Source organism: Conger conger, chromosome 11 (assembly GCF_963514075.1).
Source record: "Conger conger chromosome 11, fConCon1.1, whole genome shotgun sequence".
Taxonomy (NCBI): Eukaryota; Metazoa; Chordata; class Actinopteri; order Anguilliformes; family Congridae; genus Conger; species Conger conger.
The window spans coordinates 18,284,149-18,306,261 of record NC_083770.1 but is presented as its reverse complement, the minus strand read 5'-3'; the positions used below and the strand labels follow the sequence as shown (position 1 = coordinate 18,306,261).

General features: G+C 44.7%; 1 protein-coding gene across 1 annotated transcript in view; it reads right to left on the bottom strand.

Annotated features, from left to right (window-relative positions):
* The window catches only part of adgrv1 (adhesion G protein-coupled receptor V1), a 168,322-nt gene that overhangs the window by 118,520 nt on the left and 27,689 nt on the right, over window positions 1-22,113 (bottom strand). The window contains exons 9-25 of the mRNA XM_061260259.1: window positions 20,496-20,825; window positions 17,916-18,092; window positions 16,742-16,965; window positions 14,729-14,855; window positions 13,874-14,059; window positions 13,366-13,546; window positions 12,724-12,887; window positions 12,443-12,566; window positions 12,042-12,302; window positions 10,890-11,016; window positions 10,032-10,249; window positions 7,789-8,532; window positions 5,369-5,742; window positions 3,338-3,526; window positions 2,460-2,640; window positions 1,820-2,013; window positions 1,061-1,190 (exon numbers count right to left, since the gene is read on the bottom strand). Coding sequence (XP_061116243.1) covers window positions 1,061-1,190; window positions 1,820-2,013; window positions 2,460-2,640; window positions 3,338-3,526; window positions 5,369-5,742; window positions 7,789-8,532; window positions 10,032-10,249; window positions 10,890-11,016; window positions 12,042-12,302; window positions 12,443-12,566; window positions 12,724-12,887; window positions 13,366-13,546; window positions 13,874-14,059; window positions 14,729-14,855; window positions 16,742-16,965; window positions 17,916-18,092; window positions 20,496-20,825 — 3,931 coding nt within the window. The remainder of the gene's footprint in view (window positions 1-1,060; window positions 1,191-1,819; window positions 2,014-2,459; window positions 2,641-3,337; window positions 3,527-5,368; window positions 5,743-7,788; window positions 8,533-10,031; window positions 10,250-10,889; window positions 11,017-12,041; window positions 12,303-12,442; window positions 12,567-12,723; window positions 12,888-13,365; window positions 13,547-13,873; window positions 14,060-14,728; window positions 14,856-16,741; window positions 16,966-17,915; window positions 18,093-20,495; window positions 20,826-22,113) is intronic.

Below are 22,113 nucleotides of genomic sequence, written 5' to 3'. Positions count from 1 at the left end.
CAGACAGGATCACACAGGGGACAGCGTCACACAGACAGGACCACACAGGGGACAGGGTCACACAGACAGGATCACACAGGGGACAGGGTCACACAGACAGGATCACACAGGGGACAGGGTCACACAGACAGGATCACACAGGGGACAGGGTCACACAGACAGGACCACACAGGGGACAGGGTCACACAGACAGGATCACACAGGGGACAGGGTCACACAGACAGGATCACACAGGGGACAGGGTCACACAGACAGGACCACACAGGGGACAGGGTCACACAGACAGGATCACACAGGGGACAGGGTCACACAGACAGGATCACACAGGGGACAGGGTCACACAGACAGGATCACACAGGGGACAGGGTCACACAGACAGGACCACACATGGGACAGGGTCACACAGACAGGATCACACAGGGGACAGGGTCACACAGACAGGACCACACAGGGTCACACACAGAGAGATAGGACACACAGAAGTTCAGGTAACCAGGGAAGAACAGCCCAGCCTCAGATCTTTATGATGGAGAGATTTACATGCAGACTACAGAACTAAAACATTCCCACACACCCACACACACACACACAAGCACAGAAACACTGGAGCATTGGGGTCACATTCCAGTCCTGGAGAGCCACGGTTGGTTTTTCGGTGTGTTTCAGCACTAATTTAAAAAGTCCACGCACTTTGTGCTCACGGCCATGATTGGCAGCTAATTGAAAGGAATCCATAAATACCTGCAGGCACTGTGGCCCTGCAGGACTGGAGTCTGACACCCCCAAACCAGGGAATTTGGAAATAAAGCGACTGATTTAACCCAAGGGAAAATGTCCTTCCTTCACAAAGAAAAGAACATGAATCTCCCTTGGGTTAGGTTCACTGAGCTCAAAGTTCAACAGACAAATGGCAGTTGATAATTATATAATTTGTGATTCAGTCAGTGGTTCACTTCTTGAAACCTTAGAATCTTTGGGAACCACCTGCCATGAACCTCTCTGCTTGGCCATTTCAGAAAGATGGCAGAGAATGGAGCGGCAGTTCTCTCATGCCTCTTACCTCCTCCCTCTGGGTTGTAAAGCTCCACCCTGAACACCTTGTCCAGCTCAGGAATGGGGTTGTCGACGATGTTCACACTAATATATTTGTGTCGCTCTCCTGGCAGGAAGTCCAGCACACCTTCCGTTTCCTGTTCATGAGATGGTATGGGTTACAACCAAAGCTCCTACTTCAGTCACTGATGCTAAAACAACATCTCAGATGTTCCAAGACCAAAGACGTTCCACAAACCATGTGGAATATGACAATTAAACCACAACAACATGTACTCATTAAAATCCACCCCTGATGACAGTATTTATTCATTTTAGATTTTTTGGCTTTTACGTTGTCAGATTTTTGGGTAAAACCAGATTAACCTCAGTGAGCTAATCTAATACATAAACTAATATTCATAACAAAACATCTCAAGAGGTGAAATTATGTTTTATCATTGTTAAAAGAAAAAGCAACCAAGACTATTGCTGACAGGGATTTGATTCATGGTCCTGGAGAGCCACAGGCTCTGCCGGTTTTTGTTTTCACCTTAATATCAGCAACCAATTCAGACCCACGAAACCAGGCGAGGTGAGTGAACTGTAAGTGACTGCTTTAATTGATAAATTACGCACCAAGTAACAACAAAAACCAGCGCACCCTGTGGCTCACTAGGACCAGGAGTGAAGAATCCCCTCATGAGGAGGTGTGTGAATCGCTGTTCCTCAGGTCTAGCCTTCCATATTCATATGAAGTAACAAAATAATTAAAATATGAGATGACCTCGTAGTCCTCGGGGCTGAGGGCTGTGACGGGCACAGTTCTGTAGCCCACCATGACCCTTCCCAGAAGGCCTTGCGCTCGTGCCACCAGCAGACGGACCTCCCCGTCCTCCTCACCCACAGTGACCCGGGCCTCCTCCACAGCGGGAGGAATGATGCCGTCCGGGAGGGACGTGACCAAGAACTCCAGCAGACCTGCAGGGGCGGGCCAGAATACATGATCATGTGTCGGGTCTGGTCCTCTGACTCTCGGCTCTACAGAGAGGGAGATGTGAATTCACACTCCTACAGAGGACTCCTGCCTCTCTGACCTGGGCAATCTACAGATTTCTATAGTAATTTCTACAAGGAAAAGCTCTCAATGGAGACTCCGTTTTAAATGCAGTAATGTTCTGTGTCAATCAATTCCTACTGAGTACAATGGCCCCAGGTGGACTCATACTGGACTTTACTCTGGTAGAGTCCAATTAAGACTGGACATTTTAGTGTGTAGTGGGCTTGATCAACTGTTGACAATTAAGAATATAGTATTGTATTTAATTTTTTCAATTGTAACACTTTTGATTCAGATTTTGATTCAGATTTTTTACATTAAATTTCACATGCAGACACAATTTTGAGCCACCTGATGACAGCTTTACCGTAAGGGTGGTCGCTGGCTTTGATAGTCACGGTGTTGACGGAGTTGTCTGGGTCGATGCTGGCTCCGCTGGTAGGGGTGGAGCCTGCCTTTCCATCGCCAGACTCAGCAGACACCAGAATGATCTGGAACGTCTCCGCTACCTCAGGGATGTCATCGTCTAGGGCCAGCAAGTTCAAGACCTAGGGACGACACAAGGGTGGGACATACACAGCGGGGACTATCACTGCTGGAAATAAAACTGCACTTTTGGTTTGATGGAGTTTCTCACCAGTGTTTGTTTTTTTCCCCACTGAGGTTTTTTTATCTCATGTTCTTGCTATGTTGGGGGTTTGGGCCTGGTGTTTGCCCTTATGTTACTCTGTAAAGCATCTTTGAGACAATTTTCAGTGAAAAGCGCTATACAATAAAATTGAATTGAATTGAATTGATACTTGGCTTGTGCATACCCACTAGATGGGGCTAGATTTTACTTTGCGCCTATTTTCATACAACGCATAAGAAAATAAATATCTATATCCAAAATTTGAAACATAATTATTTAAACTGAAAAAGTTTACATTTCCAACAGCAAAGTAATATAATGAAAACGTTCAATGGTCATGTCAGTTCATTTTAAGGTGTCCAAATAATATTCAGTAAGTTATTTCCAGAAACAAAAGTCACTGTAGATAACAAGCAGAGAAGGTGCTAGAGCATCTTTGCAGAAGCCTGACCTGCCTTCTCAATCCCTCAAAACAGCACCAACACTGTAACAGTGTTAATGTTGCACTGTGCTCTGCGGAGACTCTCGGCTCTGACAGCACTGGGCATGCTCACAGGGCGTTGGCTCTGGGGGGGGGTCGACGGGAGGGCAGAGTTTTGGGAGTTCCCCCTTACCTCTGAGCGCTGGCCGGGCTGGAAGACCAGGGCGCCGGTGGCGTTGACGAAGTCCGGGGGCGGGGCGGGAGAGGGAGGGTCGGAGCCGGGGGAATGGATCTGAGTGACGGTGTAGTTCACATACACGTAGTCCAGTGCCCCGCGGGAACGCTCCAGCACACAGGAGATGGTGGAGCCCTCCTCAGATGTCTGCAGATAAGAGGGGGGGGAGACACAAGATGACACATCCACCCACGAAAAAGAGAGGACCCCTGTGTGTGTGCGAGGTTTCATGAAAAGGTTCCTCAATTCTTTATTACACATATTTGTTGAAACTTGGAACCGCTCAATATTAAATACTGAAGTATTAATATTATTATAAATATTAAAAGAAAATAATAAAAAATAAAATACATATTTGCTGTCTTTGCCTTTAAGTATTGCTTAACTTCTTGATTTTAGTTGGAGTTTGAAAGAGGCCATTATACTGTACATTTGAACACTAATTATGAATGATTTAGTAATTAATGTTGTTTGTATCAAGCAAGTAGACAGTAGATGACACTCATTCTAGCTGAAGCACTTGAGTTTTAATGTGCATTTCAGCAGTAAGGTGCATTTCAGCAGTAATACGCATTTCAGCAGTAATGTACATTTCAGCAGTAAGGTACATTTCAGCAGTAATACGCATTTCAGCAGTAAAGCACATGTCAAGCGGCTACTGCTGGAGCTCAGTACTTCAGAAGCTGCTGAAACTGAGAACAACTGCCCAGTCATGATCTGATTTAGAGAGAGCTGGGGGGGAGGGGGCGTGCACGTGCCTCCGCACTCCTCTATCATCGGCCCGAAGGCCCAGTTTCTGAAGGAATGCTCATCGCTAGCCCGCCACCTGTCGCGTTAATCGACCTGGCCACCAGAGACGCCTCACCCCCCCAAATCTCCCCTGAAATGAGAGAGCATTCCCTCTCTGCCCAGGCGTGAAGTCCCATCAAACATTCATCAGGACACGGACGCAGTAATTAGGGGATCGGTTTACGTCTTATTCAAATTGGAACAAGAAAAAGAAGAAAAAAAACCTGACAAAGAAGAATGGATTCAAACAGATAACAGAGTTGTTGAACATTCATTTCAGCTTCTGTGTTAACTGAGTTGTAGAACTGCAGGGAGACCATTAGTTAACTTCTCATTGATCTGTGTAACTGGGGCATACACTTTGCTCTCAAAGGCAACAAGAGCTGTTCAATGACAGAATAGATCCAGCATCAACTGTTCAACTAGACAAACTAAGCTTGTATCTGTCTTGTATGGGTCATTGATTGTTTGGCATGGCTGACTAATTGACTTTATTGTCCTTGTGTGAAGATATTATGGGCCATCTAATCCCTTTCATGGGGTTAATAACTGAAACTTGCTCTACAAAATGCAACCTAAAAATAAAACCTCCTATTGTGAAATGAAATTGGAGTCGTAACCAAAGCTGCTGTTTTAAGGCTTCCTTAAAAGCCGGTCCCACATATTGTTCTGACAGGCTGAATTCACTTATGAATATGACTATGATTGTCAGATCAGTTTCTGTAATATTTATTTATTATTATTTATCAGAGAAGCTGTGTACAGCAGGTCCTGAAACAAACTTTTATGTGAATAATTTTCAATGTTCAATGTTTTATCTATTTGAAGTCTCAGGTAGTTAGTCATTTTGTTGCAAAATTGCAGCTCAAGTATAACCTATTTTGAAATACATATACAGTACATACAGTATACTTCCTTTTGGTAAGGGGTATCTGCTAAAGCAGATTCAGAACCAAGTTAAGTTAAGTTTTATCAACTATTCAACAGTAATATTTGGCACAGCCTTCCAGGACCAGGTTTGGGAAGGCCAGGCCTAAGCCATTGTAATGCAATCTAATGTCTAAATATATGCAATGTTATGTACTGAAATGGATTGCAATGTAATGTAAATGGACCGTAATGGAATGGAATGTAATGCCATGGACTGAAATGGATTGCGATGTAATGTAAATGGACCGTAATGTAATGTGAAATTCTCACGTTCGGGATGCAGGGCCCCGTAAATCCAAACAGCCCATTGGCGTTGTCGCTCTTTAGGACCCTGAGCGTGGCGGTGGGCCGGGGGTCGGGCAGGCGGGCTCCACCGTGAGCCGAAACCAGCTGCAGGTGGAACAGCTCCTCGCCCTCCTCCTCGCGGTCGTCCCGTGTCTCCACCACGAACGACTTCTGCCGCTCACCCTGGCGGTACTCCAGGTAGCCCGACACATTGCGCAGGTCCGTTTTGGCCGGCTGGCCGTGGAGCTCACGGATCTGGGCCCGGCTCAGCCTGCTGGAGTAGAGCCGCACGTCCTGTAGCAGGCCCGTGTACCGCTCCTCTCCATCTGGGTCCGACCCGATCCGAACCGGCCCCGGGCCTGTGGTGAAGAATGCCAGTTGGTCATTCACCCTTTGAAGAGTAGGCCTTTTGGAATTTTCTTCTTTTTAACATTCCAAATGAGTGTTCTAGAACTCCACTGCTCTCAGTTAACAGTAGTGATTCTGACATCAGCATTAGAATGTTAAGAATATTACATATTACAGATTAAATATTTCTGGTATTACACCATAAAGGATTAAAGAACCCTCACTCCACACCACTAAAACACACTTCTGTCTGCTTTCTCTCTTAATATTTCACAACAATGTTCTTATCATTTTAAGAAAATGTTTACGTATATTTATTTGTTTACAGTGTCATTAAAATGTTTATCTCATAGTAGTAGTAGTAGTAGTAGTTGTAGTAGTAGTATTAGCAGCTGTAGTGATTACGCAAAACCAGCTATTCTTGTGAAAACACATTTAGGCCTGCCATCACTTTAAGTCATGTCATTCAGCGGATTAAAGTTTGGGTTCAAAAGCAGAACTCTGTCAACTAGCATTCAAACACTGAGGTAACTTCTTCTGAACTGATCTAGCATTACACTGCAATGCAAGATCAGTTAACACCTTAACAATGACTGCCACGTTGGACGTTTATACGCACGTTCCTGCGAGTGACTGCGGTTAACGAACCATTAAAAGCACCAATCGTGGGACACTTAATCCTGCAAATAACAGCGTTCCTGCCTGTCGAAAGGGAAAATGTGCTCGCCTTTCACGATGCCCAAACCGAGCTGAACGCTCACTCGAGCATTTCTGAACGCACGCTTCACACTGGGACAGGGGTTTGGCAGAGGTTCCTTACAGCGGGGTGGAGAGGGGGAACAAAATGCCCTCAGGCTTTTTTAGATCATAACCGACTGCGCGTTCATAGGCACTCCGCTCTCAAGTGATATTTAATATGTGCATGTGCGCGGAGATATCGGACATGGTTGAGAATCTGACAGACCCGTTCACTCTGGCATGCTAATCGTGCTAACAGACGGGCTGAGGGGCTAAAGCAGAACACATTGGAACTGGCGAGGAAAGCCAACTGTCAAGAACCATTTGGTACTTATTGTCCCGTTGCAGAAAGACAAAACATATCATTGCATTTCAGATTAAATATTCTGCTGGTTTACGGAATATGGTATTCCGGGTTGATCCAAGGATTCTCATGACCAGAGGCGAAGTCGGTTATTGATTAGACAGCTTCACAATTCTGGACAAAGCAGTCGTAAAATCCCCAAGAAAAGCAGAATCCAAACTCAAATTCCAATCAGTGGATCTTAATATCATTTCTAACGAATATTAATAAACAGTGAAAAAACCATGAATAACCATGAATAAACTGCTTTACATCATGCCCTGTAGTTTACTGTGAGTGTAACAGGATCCATTGAGAATTCATTACAAAAAAGAAAAAAAAGACTCTTCATTCGACAGTGCTCTTGTTTTCAAGCTTCATATCACAAGAAATGTCTATCCAAATAGAGTTATACACTATGTAGCTAAGGAACAGCTTCTTTGAAATTTAACAGACCAAATTCAAATGAGCCCCTATGCTCAAGTTTCTTAATTACCAAGTCCACTAAACTCCTCCATGTCTCCTCATTACACAAGTGCCCACTGACATCACTGAGCCTTGTGCCTGCCCTGCTTAGCCCTCATGTTGTCTCCATATTATGCAGGCACCACATTGCCACAGGGTAACGGAATACACTCAATGGACCCCCTGTCAGCTTCACTGAATTCATAATCCTAAAAGAGGCTCATGTAGAAACAACCTGCTGTTCATCAATAGATCAGTGAAATGTTTTCCTATCATTTCCAGGGTGACTGTGCTTCTTCAGCCTTTACGACAAAGCACACATCATAATTGATTTGCCTTTTTGCCGTAATAGGCTTTAAATGATTACCTCTGATTTGTAACTGCAGTTAATCGGGATAAGGTCATTTTTGAGGGTTAAACAAAAGCAGCCAACAGTCCAAGCTTGAAATTTGTCAAATAATCTGGTCAGTTTCCCATAATAAGAAGAGCTAAGGGCTCTGAACAGACTCACCATCAGTAATGGCCTCCCCTTTCAGGCTCTTCATTCCACCCGGAATGAGGTTTCCGTCCAGGAAAAACTCGATAATCCCGTCGTCAAGGGTAAATAGCACATGCACCCAAACGTTGTCCTCCACGAACTTGGAGGCCGTAGACCTGGCCACCTGCGTGCGGTTTGATCCCGGAGTGCTGTAGTGGAGCATCACCGTGACGTGAGACTCGTTGGTCTGGACTTTAACGCCGTAGTAAAAGGTCCCGTTGCCGTCACCCTTGGAGATAATGAAACCGTCCGTGTCCGGGTGGGGCATGAGCCAGGCCGAGAAGGTGAGGTTGGTGAGGCCCTGGGGGTCCGTGGGGAGGAATTCGGGGACGATGGTGCCGAAGGCCCCGGGGAACCCGGAGAAAAAGCGAGCGTCGGTGCCCGAGTGGTGCCTCCTGGCGTGGGGTCGGAGTTCAACGGCGACGGGGAAGGAGGCCATTAGGATGAGGTCTTCCATGGGGGGCAGGCCGAAAGGGAAGGCCTCGGACAGGATCTCCCAGCCCACGCGCACCGTCCCGAAGGTGCCCTGCTCCCGGAGAACGGTGAAGCTGGTCACATCCGACATGTCCTCCTCGGACAGCACGTCCTCCGCCACCTCGCGGTCCAGGCTCTCGGGCGCAATAGCGAACACTCCGAAGGGGTCGTCGTTGAAGGGGACCAGGATGGACACGTTGAGGTTGGTCTCGGCCAGACGCCCACCCTCCCCGGGGTAGCCCCCTGTAGGATAGGAGACCGTAGAGGAAGAAACTTTAAACGCAGGAGCACTATACACATAAACACTCGCAAAACCCAAAGCGTGTGTCAATGCTAACTTAAACCATGACATCAGAAGTGCCAAATAGACCAATGTTCAGAAGGTCAGTTCATAACAAATAGCAAAACTCCACATTCACTGAGAAGGACGTGCAGGTAGCGGGGCAGTAGTGGTTAAGCTACATGACTGGGACCCGCAAGGTTGGTGATTCAATCCCCGGTGTAGCCACAATGAGATCCACACAGCTGTTGGGCCCTTGAGCAAGGCCCTTAACCCCACATTGCTCCAGGGTAGATTGTCCCCTGCTGTATGTCGCTTTGGACAAAAGCATCAGCTAAATAACATGCAATGTGATGTAATGTAATGTAATGTAATGTAATGTAATGGAATGAGAAGGATGAAGGAAACCTTTAACATGAGCGTTATAAGACCTCACTTACAGAACCCAACCGAGCATGTATCACTGCTGACTCCCACTCAGTCATCTTGGCTTCCAAAAATATGCAAATGGCTTACAACTAGAACTACAACTAAATGAAAAAATGCTACAAATTAGGATATAATTATTCTCCCAATAAGAATAATGGTAAAGATCCTCATAAAAGCACTTCAAAGGGAAAAATAAGTTAAACAAGTTAACTAAGATAAGTGTCAGATCAACTACTTCCTTGTTCATCTTCTGTCTTCCGCATGTCATTCCTGTTCTTGGTCTTACATAACGATGTCTTGGAGTCCTTGCTCAGCTCATCACTCACTCACTCAGCAAGATATTGGAAATAATAGTTTGTCAACCTTTTGCCAAATAAATCATGCCTAAGTACCTCAGATGTACTTGACATTGCAATCGTAGCCTTATGCAAACTGCAACAGTGCAAAAGACTCAGTATCGTAGAGTTCAATGGGCTCAGAAAATTGTTGCCCAGGTTACCAAGACACCAGTGCATGACGTTAAAAATTATGAGTACCATGATCCTCCAAGGTACTTCTTTGCCACCCATGTAGCTTTCATCAAAAAGCAACAAAGAATTTTCTGTGGAAATTACTGAATGGGCCTTAAACAATAAACATGAAATGAGATGTTCAATGTACACCAAAATTTACCAATATTCAACAAGGTCAGATCAAAATTAATAGCAAAACTCCACATTTCCTGGCCAAAAAAATGCCTTAAAAATCGTATTTTTATTCCAAATGATGTATCCTATCTAGGCAGCCCAGGCATTTCAGGTGGGCTCAGTCTTCTGGCAGGCCTTTTATCCGAGTATTAAAGACTAATTATTGCAGGCACTGAGCTAGATCCCATCACCAATCTTTCTGACAGTGCTGTGGAGATACAGTATGCAGGCAGAGTTCATTCCAGGCACCGCACCAGTTTCTCATCTAAAACAAAGAAATTCTACTCTGGCGCATTCCGAGATATCACCGGGACGAGAGTCCACAGTTAATTAAAGTAAAGCCTTACCCGACACATTCATCAGCCTGAGAGTGTAGACCTCGTTGAACTCTGGGATTTTGTCGGAGATGGCCTCCAGGACGATGGGCTTGGTCACTTCCCTGTCGGCAAAGACGATGGTGCCGGTCGTGTTGACGAACTCTAGGCCCAGCTTCAGAGCAGTGTCATTGACAAACAGCTGCCAGTAAATGGTGACTTCGCCAAAGGGCCCTCTGTCTCTCACCACACTACAGAGGAAAAAATATGATAAATAACAATCAAAAATTGTCACCAGATGTGTTAAGAATAATTTATGCATTGGGGTTTAGTTTATGAAGGCCAGCTTGCGCGGTCAATGTTGAACAGCATTTAACCCTTTATGGTGAAAGACAAATATGTTTTTATAATGTTCCTAACATTCTAATGCCAATGTAACAATCGCTACTGGTTCCAGAACACTGACTTGGAATAGATTTTTTTTTAAACATTCCAAAACCTACTCTCCAGGGCTAAAGGGCTAAAATACTAAATGTAAATCTAGAGCAGAGGTGTCAAACTGACTGCGGGGGGCCGCAGTTTCTGCAGGTTTCCTTTCAACCAGCTGGCAATTACGGCCTTGAGAACAAGGTGTTTGGATTCTTTAGCCAATCAATGACTTGAACAAATCAAAAACCAGCAGACACTGTGGCCCTCCAGGACTGGAGTTTGACACGTGACGTAGAGTGAGGGCTTGAACTGAAAACAAAATCCCCTGGATTGCACATATATATATATATATATATATATATTAATTAATGAAATCTAAAAAAAGTTACAGCATGAATTACAGTGTGGTTCAAAATGTATTTGTTTCTGAGTCATAAGAGGATATATTCGGGCGTTTCTCACTAGAAGTTGGTAGGCTTCCCTTCCTCCACCACCCGGGCCACCGGCTCCAGAGAGAAGATCCCGTTGGCATCATCGTTGGCCTCGATCACCACGGTGGCCGTGTCTGCTCCGTACACCACCGCATCACCTGCCACAACAGACCATGTGACACAAATGTGCCTGGAACATTCTCCTTTTTCTCCATTTCTAATACCATAAAAGAACAAATCTATGTAGAATTAACTGAAGTATTAACAATAAAAATTAAAAAAAGATTCACCTGTTTATAACACATCTATACGAATGGAGAAAAGTTTTGTTCTTCAATTTCAAATTTTCACATTTCTAATTCCATATTTTCTTTGTCATTCTAAACAATATCAGAAAAATGACATATTCCTAATTATGATCATCACCACAGCAACCAAAATTTCCTTTGATATCCTGATCTGAACCTTCAAATTTGAGAAATATTGCTTTTCTTCAGCATCAAAATAGAGGAACAGAAAAGAAAATGGCTGTGGCAGAAGCCTTTGTAGTGTGGAGTAAGCCGGAGAGCAGTAATTAACTTCCAGCGAGAGCCTACCTGCTTTCATCTCCATTCCTGTTACACAATACTAGGATTACGGAGGGCTTTCTGGGGTCAACAGAGTCAATGAAAATCAGCTGGGCCACTCTTAATGCTGCTGGAACACTCTTAGCTCTCCCTCCAAGTGACTGACAAATTCATTAAATTACCCAAGTAAATATGTTCAATAGATCCTACCATCAAGCTTTGTTTTAACAACTGGGCAATTCCTTGGAAGAACTTTGACCCACATTTGACAGGGAAAATGCACCGATTTTTGGATCTTGGATGCAGTTGCTAGGGATTAGCAAAATTCATGGTACATGATCAATATTTAGAATACTGGGTTGAATTAAGGCTTGTGTTTAAATACCCACCTCAGAATTTAGAAAATTCTTGCAGCGCTACTCACACTTACATGTTTCTGATAAAATCTCTCAGAATCCATTAACTATTTATTTAAACAATCAGTCTACCCAGCTAACTGAAAACACACTTGCTGTTATGTCGTGGCAATGTCATTACATTGACAAAACATTCCAGTAAAATTATGAAAGCATTATGTGTTAGCCGAGTACTTACTATGTACGACAACTTGAACATACCTGTGGCGTTATACAGAACGATGTAAAACGGTTCGTCCGTTTCAGGTATGTCATCTTCCGCTGTTGTCACGGAGATGTTCTTCATCCATTCTCCAATGCCGAAGACCAGAGTGGTGTCGTTGCTCAGAGGCACGACGTCGCCGGGTGACGTGTCGCCATTGGAGATCTGATACATCACCGTGGCGACAAAATCAGCTGGCCCAGCTCTCAGAACTGTGAAGTTGGCCACACCTCCTTCTATCACCCTGACGACCACGGGTTCTAAAAGAGGAAGAGAACCCCATTGTTCGTGACATGGAACAGCTGTGGTAAAATCACAAAGCTCACAAATACAATCAGCGTGATTAATAAGTTATCACACAGTAATTAAATGTCAAGTTTCAAAGATGAATGCAATTTACCGGCAAAGGAAATGGGGTTATCGTTCTTCCGAATCTGAAGGCTCGCATTCAATTCATTTCCAAGCTTTGCACCCCCAGTAGCATTGAGAAGTGTGATTGTGAAATCTTCATTGTCTTCTGGTATCTATTAGGGTAAAGAAAATATACATGCCAAAACAATTTTAAAAAATGTGAACCCAAGATATTGCTTTTGTCGTAGCAACATATTGCTTTGGTCAAAGAGCTAATTCTTGGATAGAATTAAAGGTTAAGATGATGGAAAGTTTGTGAAAATGGCTTACCTCATCGCCGACAGAGAAGACAGTGAGATTTTTCACATACTCCCCCTCTCCAAAGACAATGAAGCCCTGAACTGGGGACACATCTCCAGAAAGACGGGGCTCCAGAACCCAGAAAACAGACACTTCCCCAAAACGACCCCTGTTCCTCACAATGGGGTACGAGGCTGTCAGAAAGGACCCACAGATCAAACTTTAGTATTACATCATCAAAATCGAGGTTTGAGCACTTCTCATTTCCTTAATTAACACACAAATAAAATGTATAATATAAATTAAAGAAAGACAAAAAATTACACTCCTTTGACATGAACCGACCAGATCCCACCAAGTCACAATGCATTTTGTGCTTAACTTTGAGTGATATGTTCAGGCAAACAGCACACATTTCCAGTGCTTCTGCTAACATCAAGTTTTCCCTGGATCTCTGGAAGTCATAACAATGCTGTGCAGAATGATCTCAGTCATCTTCTAGGGAAGAAAATTGGGTGCAGGCTTCTGATGACAGAAAAAAACTGACTTTTTGCTGGAACAAACTACTCCTGAAATTCAGCCCTCAAAGTCAAGGACAAAGCACGCGGTGATGAGATTAAGGTTGACCCGTGGGGTGAGTCGGTGCATGTGGACTCTCTCGTACGCAGTCACCTGAGTGGGAGTCGAGCCCTTTGCTCTCATTAATGGCCTCAGCCAGGCCAGGTCGGATGAACTCGATGACCCCAAAAGGCTCGTCGTTTTTCAGAACTGTGATGTTGACCTCCCTGGCTGAACCCAGAGTGCTGGGCGGCGTGCTGTAGCTGCTGAGGACCACCGAAAACGTCTTGTCCAGCTGAAAACACCAACAATCTCTCAAAATGGCAGACAGGAGCATGTGAGGCCAGATCCCCCAAGTTTCAGAGGAATGCTGCGTTTATGATTTTACTACTTAATAATAAATAATGTTGTTATACGTAGGCCAAGATAACTTAATTTTCTGATATTTTAAACTCCATTAATATCCTGTTCAGCATTTGTGTTTGTTATTCTGCCAGCGTTCTCTGAAAGCGTGTAATTTGATGAGGCAATGGGGGAAAAGAATGCCAAATGAATCAATACAAAGATTTATATTTTAAAATAAGGGAAAAAAGAGAACAGTGGTGGCATCGCAGAGGCTCACCTCAGGCACTCCGTCAGTCTTGGCCACCAGAGCCACCACCACCTCCCGTTCGCCCGGTGCGAACTCCATCACTCCGGTGGCGCCGTAGAACTCGGTGTTGCCCGCGGGCATGGCCGTGTAGCGGACCAGCTGACTGAGCAGCTGGCCCTGCGACCGAACCACCCTCAGCTCCACCGTCTCGCCCTCCTGTGGGAGCGCAGGGGGAAATCTGGCATTAGCGGGGGGTGGGGTGGTCACAGGTAAGAAGACAGAGTCACAGGGAACCTACGTTTGGTTTTTATCAATCATACAACTATTAACACTCTTATTGTTAATTACCCAGTGAGCAAAAGCAGGAGGTGGAATTCTAGAGGGGTGGAATTCTCGGTTGACAGATGATTTCACATACTGTAAACAGACTTGGTTAACCCCAATATAGCTACCCAGAAAACTGTCACTTTTCAACCAAATATAGCCAGGTTTTAACCTGAACACCTAGATACTGTTACGTCGACTTTTTACCACAAAAATGCTCATTGGGTACCCAGATGACTTGAACATTATTTTATTCATTATTTTGTTTGTTTATACTATCCCATTATAATTTTTTTTGCCTACTTAGCCTTTTATTTGCTTTGTTCAATCTTTAATTACTATAATGTCAAAGATACATCGGGCAACCATTATTACTGTAGGTGTAATTCATTCTCATCCACTCACTCACCCATTCATTCTGGCCACTTTTTTATCATTTCTAGTCTCCAATTGCCTTTTTATGTTTCATTTATGCGACTGCCTATATCTCTATATGGTTCATATGAATTTATGAAGCACGGAGACTTGTCTCCTTTAAGAAAAACAATCTAACAGACTCACATTGATTATCCAAGGTCCCCTGGAGCGGGGGGAGAACTCAAAAACCCCTCCTGGGTCATCGTTCTCCAAGATGACGATCTCCCGACTGGTGAACCCGGGTTTCAGGATCTGGTTTTCCACATTGGTGCTGAGTGAGCAGAGAATACGGATCACACACACGTACACGCATTTACACACACACACACACACACACACACAGAAACACAAGCAGAGACCCCCCTTTCACCATATCCATCTCAACAGGGCTTCAAGGGGTCTGTTCAGGTGAATAAATAACTGAAACAGGCTTGAGAACAGGCCAAAAACTAAAGTGATTTCCTGCCAAAATCAATCTTTTCCTGTTTCAGATGGAAAGCCATGGTGGATTATAATGCTAGCAGACAGATATTTCAGTGCACTTTCCTAAATCTCTCTGGACAGGCACATCTGCAAAATGACTGAATGTAGGTGAATTTGGAAATTGGACTCCCAACAAAGGTGTTATTACAACTTACTTTCCTTTTTACATTTTACAAAAAGAATTGGCCTTATTCTTAACAAAACATACCAAAACATGACATTCTCTTCTTAAAGGTGTGGGTTAACAAGTGAGTTGTGGTACAGCATAAATTCTAGGACTTGAACTAAGAGTTGTTGTACATGTCTGAAATAATGGGGTTGGTTATAAGTCTTGACATGATACTCAGTGCTAGCCTCTAGCGCACGGCTGGTTAACAGTTAGTCTTTGGCAGCTTTGAGCTGCTGGGTCCCACAGGGGCCTACAAGGTTTTTCTCCAGACAGGGGAGCTTAGAGCTAAACTCAGCCCAGCTTCTGATGAGTAAAGGGAAGGGGGGGGGGGTGCCCACATAATTGGTAAATTACAAACAAAAGCAAAGGCAGAGCAAAGCATTCCAAACAAATGCTTTCAGTAAACTCACCGCGTGCATGCAAACACAGATGTCTTTAGAGACCAGCATAAAGCCTCTAGTTAAATTAGGTGCTACACATAAAGAAGAACCCCCCCACCCTCACCCAAACCCCACCCCCACCCTCACCATCTCCCCATGGTACCCCTGCTCCCCACACCCACACAAATTTACCCCCCCCCTCCCCCCGCCCCAATCCAAGAGCAGGCCCTTTTCAAACAGCCCTGATTCACAGCAGCACACAAAGCTTTCTCCACTTACCCAAAGAACACTACAAACCGCTCCGTCTCTACCCTACAGACGGCAAGCGGGGGTAGAGGCAGAGAGAACACGTTCCCGTCAGCGCTCATGAATAACAAAACAGCCCCGGAGAAAAGAGGGAATGAGAAGAGGAAGACACTTCTCCTCCCCACCTCCTCCTCCTCACCCGTTCCCTCGCTCTTTCCCCGTGAGAAACACCCCCCCACCCCCCCACCCGGTGTTTGAGTTCTGCCCCGGTGACTACAGCTTCTTCCAGCACTGGCCCCGCGGTCCTCAGGTTGCCAGGACCAAGGGGCAGGAATCTGTACTGAACACACACCCAGATGCTGACATGCTCACACACACAGACCTGCAAACACATGGGCTCACACATACCTACATACATGCACACACACAGACCTGCAAACACATTGGCTCACACGTACCTACATATGCACACACACACATGCACACACACACACACACACACACATAGACCTGCAAACACATGGGCTTACACATACCTAGATAAGCTCACACACACACACACACACACACACACACACAGACCTGCAAACACATGGGCTCGCAGATTCCTACATGTGCATACACAAACACACATGCACATGCACACACACACACACATACACACACACACACAAGCACAGACATGCAAACACATGCGCTCACACATGCATTACCTGGAGTAAGCACACACCACACATGCACACACACAATCACGCATCCACACATACATGGATATGCACACACTGCACCCTCAAAGAGTACATACGAGACACACACAGAGATGCCCAGAAACAGATGTCCAGGGAGCAGAAACATCAACAGAAGCATAAACCTGCATACCTGTCCAGAGTGATGAGGACCGTCTCATTGATCTCCGGGATGTCGTCCGCTTCCACGGTGATGTTTATGGAAGCGTCGCTCTGTCCGGACAGGAACGTGACAGACCCGCTGAAGGGCCCTAGGTCATCGAGGGTAACATCCTCCCGGTTGAAGCCCACAGGCTGCAGCCTCCAGAACACCACCGCCTGCCCGTCCGTGCCGTCCCGGCGTAGCCAGAGAGTAATCTATGGAGAACAAACATCACCTCAGTCTTCAGAAGAGGCCGGATGTCTGAACCTCCAGCCTGGGGATGGAGGGGTTATGGTAAGGGGCTCTTATCGCGCCTTAATCCATGGAAATTCATCCTGGAAAGATCTAGACTAAAACTCCAAGCAAGATAACATTGGTTATGACATCCAATAAACCCCCAATCCAAGTACTAAACTGGCTGGCTACTGACACACATACTGTATATAATTTACATCAGGGCAGCCCAAGCCTGTTCCAGGAGATCTACCATCATGAAGGTCTACACTCCAACCCTAAAAAAAACACATCTCATTCAACAGCTAGAGTTGGGCTGCTCAACCCTGTTCCTGGAGATCATTACATTAATGGAATTTGGCAGACGCTCTTATCCAGAGCGACTTACAGCTGATTAGACTAAGCAGGAGACAATCCTCCCCTGGAGCAATGCAGGATTAAGGGCCTTGCCCAAGGGCCCAACGGCTGTGCGGAACTTATTGTGGCTACACCAGGGATTGAACCACCGACCTTGTGGGTCCCAGTCATGTACCTTAACCACTACGCTACAGAACGACCATCCTGAAGGTTTTTATTCCAAACCTAACAAAGCACACCTCATTCAACAGCTACAGCAGGGCTGCCCAACCCTGTTCCTGGAGATCGACCATCCTGTAGGTTTTCATTCCAACCCTAACAAAGCACACCTCATTTAACAGGTATAAATCTCCTTGAGCTGCTAATTAGTATAATCAGGTGTGCCAAAGGGAGGAAATTAAAACCTACATGATGGTTGACCTCCAGGAACAGGGTTGGGCAACCCTGAGTAAGATCTTAAGTTACCAATACCCTGTTTTTCATGGGGCTACAACCCCAACCTCAAATGGAGTTCCATCCAGGTAAGACTGATACCGGTGGCATGGACGTTGACCGTGACGTCACGGGAACGTACCAGGTTGGTGCTGTTTTCGTCCGGCTCACGCACCACCACAGTCTGGTTCTTTGTGAAGCCGATCTCCCCATTGGCGATGTCTGGAGTGACCCTGAGGGAGATGTTGAGGTTCCCCCCAAATCTGGGACTGACAGACGGAATGGGGGTGTGGATGCTGACCAGTTTAACGTTTTCCAGCTGGATAAAACAAAGAGAGATGCCCATTGATTGGTTCCATTGGGAGTGGTGCATGTGTTCTTGATTCAAATATCAAACTGACATTGGATTATACGTACATTGGATTCAGTGACCCATGTTGTTTTATGTTTTATTCAGGTAGGGACAACAGTGTACTGCACATTACAATTATTTAGGTGACACTTTCATCCAAAACGATTTAATCCCCCGTGGAGCAATGTGGGGTTAAAGGCCTTGCTCAAGGGCTCATTGATCTTATTGTGGCTTCAGTGGAGCTTGAGCCACCAACTTACCAGGTCCCAGTTGAGCACCTTAACAACTAGGCTACAGGTGTTGTGTAATGGAATGGGGAACTGCGCTGGTATCTCTGTGGTTGTGTAGCTGTATGGTACAGTGAGGTCCATAAGTATTTGGACAGTGACAGAATTCAAAATGGGCTGTAATACCTACAATATTCTCTCTGTATGGATGTAAATACAAATTAAATTGCAGACTGTCAGCTTTAAGCCCAAAATTTATTGTAAACTTTCAAACATTCACTAAGCAAAAAACAAAAATGACAGCTATAGAGTGATTGCAACATGGAAAGAAAAAAATGAAAAATATTTCAGAAACACTGAAATATAGACCGTTCACAACTAAACCTTGTACAAGGTGTCCACAACAAAGCTCATAGCACCAGAACATTACTTCAAATGAACATTAGAAAATATACAGGTATACCTCGATTTACGAACGTTCTATTTTTTTAACGAATGGAATGTTCAACTGACCCAACTCAAAGCTGCCCTAGTGCTTTAAACATTTTTACTGGAATGAAACTGTTTCGCATTCCCATCTACAGTAGACTAATTTGCATTTACCAGTTTGAACCAGTTCGATGGAGGTCGAAGCTCCTGGATTTACTCAATTTAACAGTTACTCCAGCCAAAAAGCGAAAGTCACCCCGATATGAAAATGGAGATTACATTTAAGTTACAAACCAAACATTAAATCTGCCGGTGTATTGATCAACTACTTCACTAGGCAGATGTTTAAATTTCTACTTTTCAGTCATTGCGATTGCATTGATCATTTCATTTCTATACAGTGACTGAAAGGAACATGAAATTAGCCTACATCCATGCACATTGCTGGCAACCACGGTTTACCAATTAATGAAAATATGCCTAAAGATTATTGTTATTATTATTTTTATTTATTTTTATCAACTGCCCGGAATGTATCTGTATTAAATCAATGATAAATGCTGTTTGGTTTACAAAATTTTGGTTACAAACACTTTCTCAGGAACGTAACCCCTTCATAAATCGAGGTATACCTGTAATTAATATTACAAATCCAAAGTTATAGCAAGCGGACAGAGGACAGCTAACAGATAAAGCTAGGTGGAGAAATCAGCTGAGTAAGATTTAATGGAAGTCTTTTACTTATCAAACCATAGGCTACTTGCTTTCTGTTTCTTTCCATCTCCATTATACCAATTAAAATTCCCCTGAAAGGGTTCATAAACGACACCCCAGATGGTCCCGCAGAATCGGCTCTTTTCTTCGTTTACCTCAAAAAGGATTTCAGACCAATTAAATCTGAAGGAGCACTTCTTCCATGGCGTGTTTGTTTACGAGCACGGCCAGACAGGGGCTGTTTGTTTGGAGAAGCGCACAAAGGCCCGTGGCCAAGCTCCAGGAGCTTAGCCTTCAATGCTCTCACATATGCTAATCAAGGGTTATGTTTATTTGGATCAAAAAACCACCCCCATGTCTGGGGTTGGATGACCAGAGAGGGAACTGACGTGGGATTAGAAGTAAGACGGTGAACTAGGCCTTTACTGGGATACTAAATCGAACAAGGCTTAAGACTGATGCTACCACTCAAATCCAGTTAAAGGGATGACAATACCAGCCAACAAATCTGGTAAAATAGAATAATATGCTGTACTTGAATGATGCGTAAAAATTAGTTTAAAAGGCCTTCAGGTTTGGAGGAGATGCTGACTGATTGATGTGCTGAAACTGACCATGTAGTTTTTGTTCGGTTCAGAATAGGAAAATACAAATAATGAAGTCAACTTGTTTGCAGTCTTTGTGCTTTAGTTGACATCATTATGAGAAAAATTACATTATTTTGCAGAATGACTGCTTATGCCAGGGATCATCAACTCTGGCCCTCAAATCCAAATCCAGCCCTGGTTTTCTTTTCTCCCAGCTAATAAGCGCTACTGATTGGCCAGACTGTCACACCTGACTCCCAGGTAAAGGGAGGGTGGAAAATCAGCAGTTCTCAGTCCTGATGGACCGTGAGGTGCTTATCCTTGGCAGACACTGTATCTTTGTGTAGCGTTCCTTGTGACATTGGCAGTGTGAGCAGGGGGGGTAATGGGGGCAACCCGACAGCGGGGCTCACCAGGATGAGGAAGTGCGCCCCGTTCTGGAGGAAGGCGTCGTTCCGGATGGGCAGCGTGAGGCGGGCCTGGGCCTGTCCGTCGGCGAAGACCACGCTGTTGGCGCGGGTCCCGTTCAGAACCCCGTCCCAGGCGCGGGGGGGCTCCACGGGCCCTGCGGGGATGTAGAGGACGGTGAAGCCCAGCCAAACCTCGCCCAGGGTGCCGCCCTCCCGCAGGAAGCTGAGGGACAGGAAGCGGCCGGACGGCTCGCTCTGGATCCGCTGATCCTCGCCCGGGTGGAACCGGAACAGCCCGTACACATCGTCGCTGTCCTGGAGGTAGAACACCATCTGGAAAGAACCGGAAGCTGTCAGACGTGACCGAAAAATCTCTCCGACGTTCTTCATCCGGACTCATCAGCTGATCTCGGATCAGGTCACATCCCAACCTTATCCGTTATGAATCAAAAAGGGAAAAACTGATCTTAGATTAGCATTCCAACACTAAGAAATATTATGAACGGCTAACCCTAACCCAAATCTAATCTGTTATGTATCAAAAAGCTAAATGCTAAAAAACTTATATCAGCATTACTACTGTAAAAAACATTATGCTAACCCTCACCCTAAAGACAAACATATCAAAAAGGAAAAGACTGGTCTTAGCTCAGGAACATAACGAATAAAGGTGCAGGACTCAAAGGTACCCTAAAATGTCCAAATTTTCCAATTTTTTACGAATCACTATGAGTTTCTCAGTGTGATACTGAAATTTTGGTCTGAGAGATAATCATCATTCACCATAAAAAATCTGTTTTCTTAATGAAAACCCAAAGGTGTTTCATTTAAAAGAGCTACTTTCTGAGAAAGGTTTTTAAGTCACTTGAGAGATACACACAGCTGTCTGAAATCATCTAGATGGCCATATGTTTCTGGGGTAAAATAAATAAATAAATAAAGCAAAGTTTCATTGGACACGTCCAGTGTGCAGTAGGACTAACAAAATCCATTGTCGTGTCCAAAATATTTTTACTGCAGTCAACTCAATTTTCAGAGCTGATATTCCATGCTAGCCACAGTCATGCTTCTGTAATTTGAGTAACACAGACTAAAATACAAGAAGGAAAAATAGACGTATCTATGTGGTGTATTTTCATGACTGCAGCATCTTGAGGATAAAACATGTGACCTACCTACACACACAGACCTGCAAACACATGGGCTCACACATGTCTATACACATGCACAGAGATATGTACAGATCGACAGACAGGTATACAGACAGACATACATACATAGATACAATCAGACACATGCACAGAAACACAGAGACAAGTACAGACAGACAGACAGACATGCAAACAAACAGGCAGACAGATAGACACACAGACGCATGCACAGAAACACACAGACAGACATACACACACACACATAAACAGACACATGCACAGAAACACAGAGACAAGTACAGACAGACAGACAGACAGACACACAGACACATGCGGAGAAACACAGAGATACATACAGACAGACAGACAGACAGACACACACACAGATACATACACAGAAAGACGCAGAAAGACACACACATGCACACACAAAAAGACACATGCACAGAAACACACATACAGACAGACAC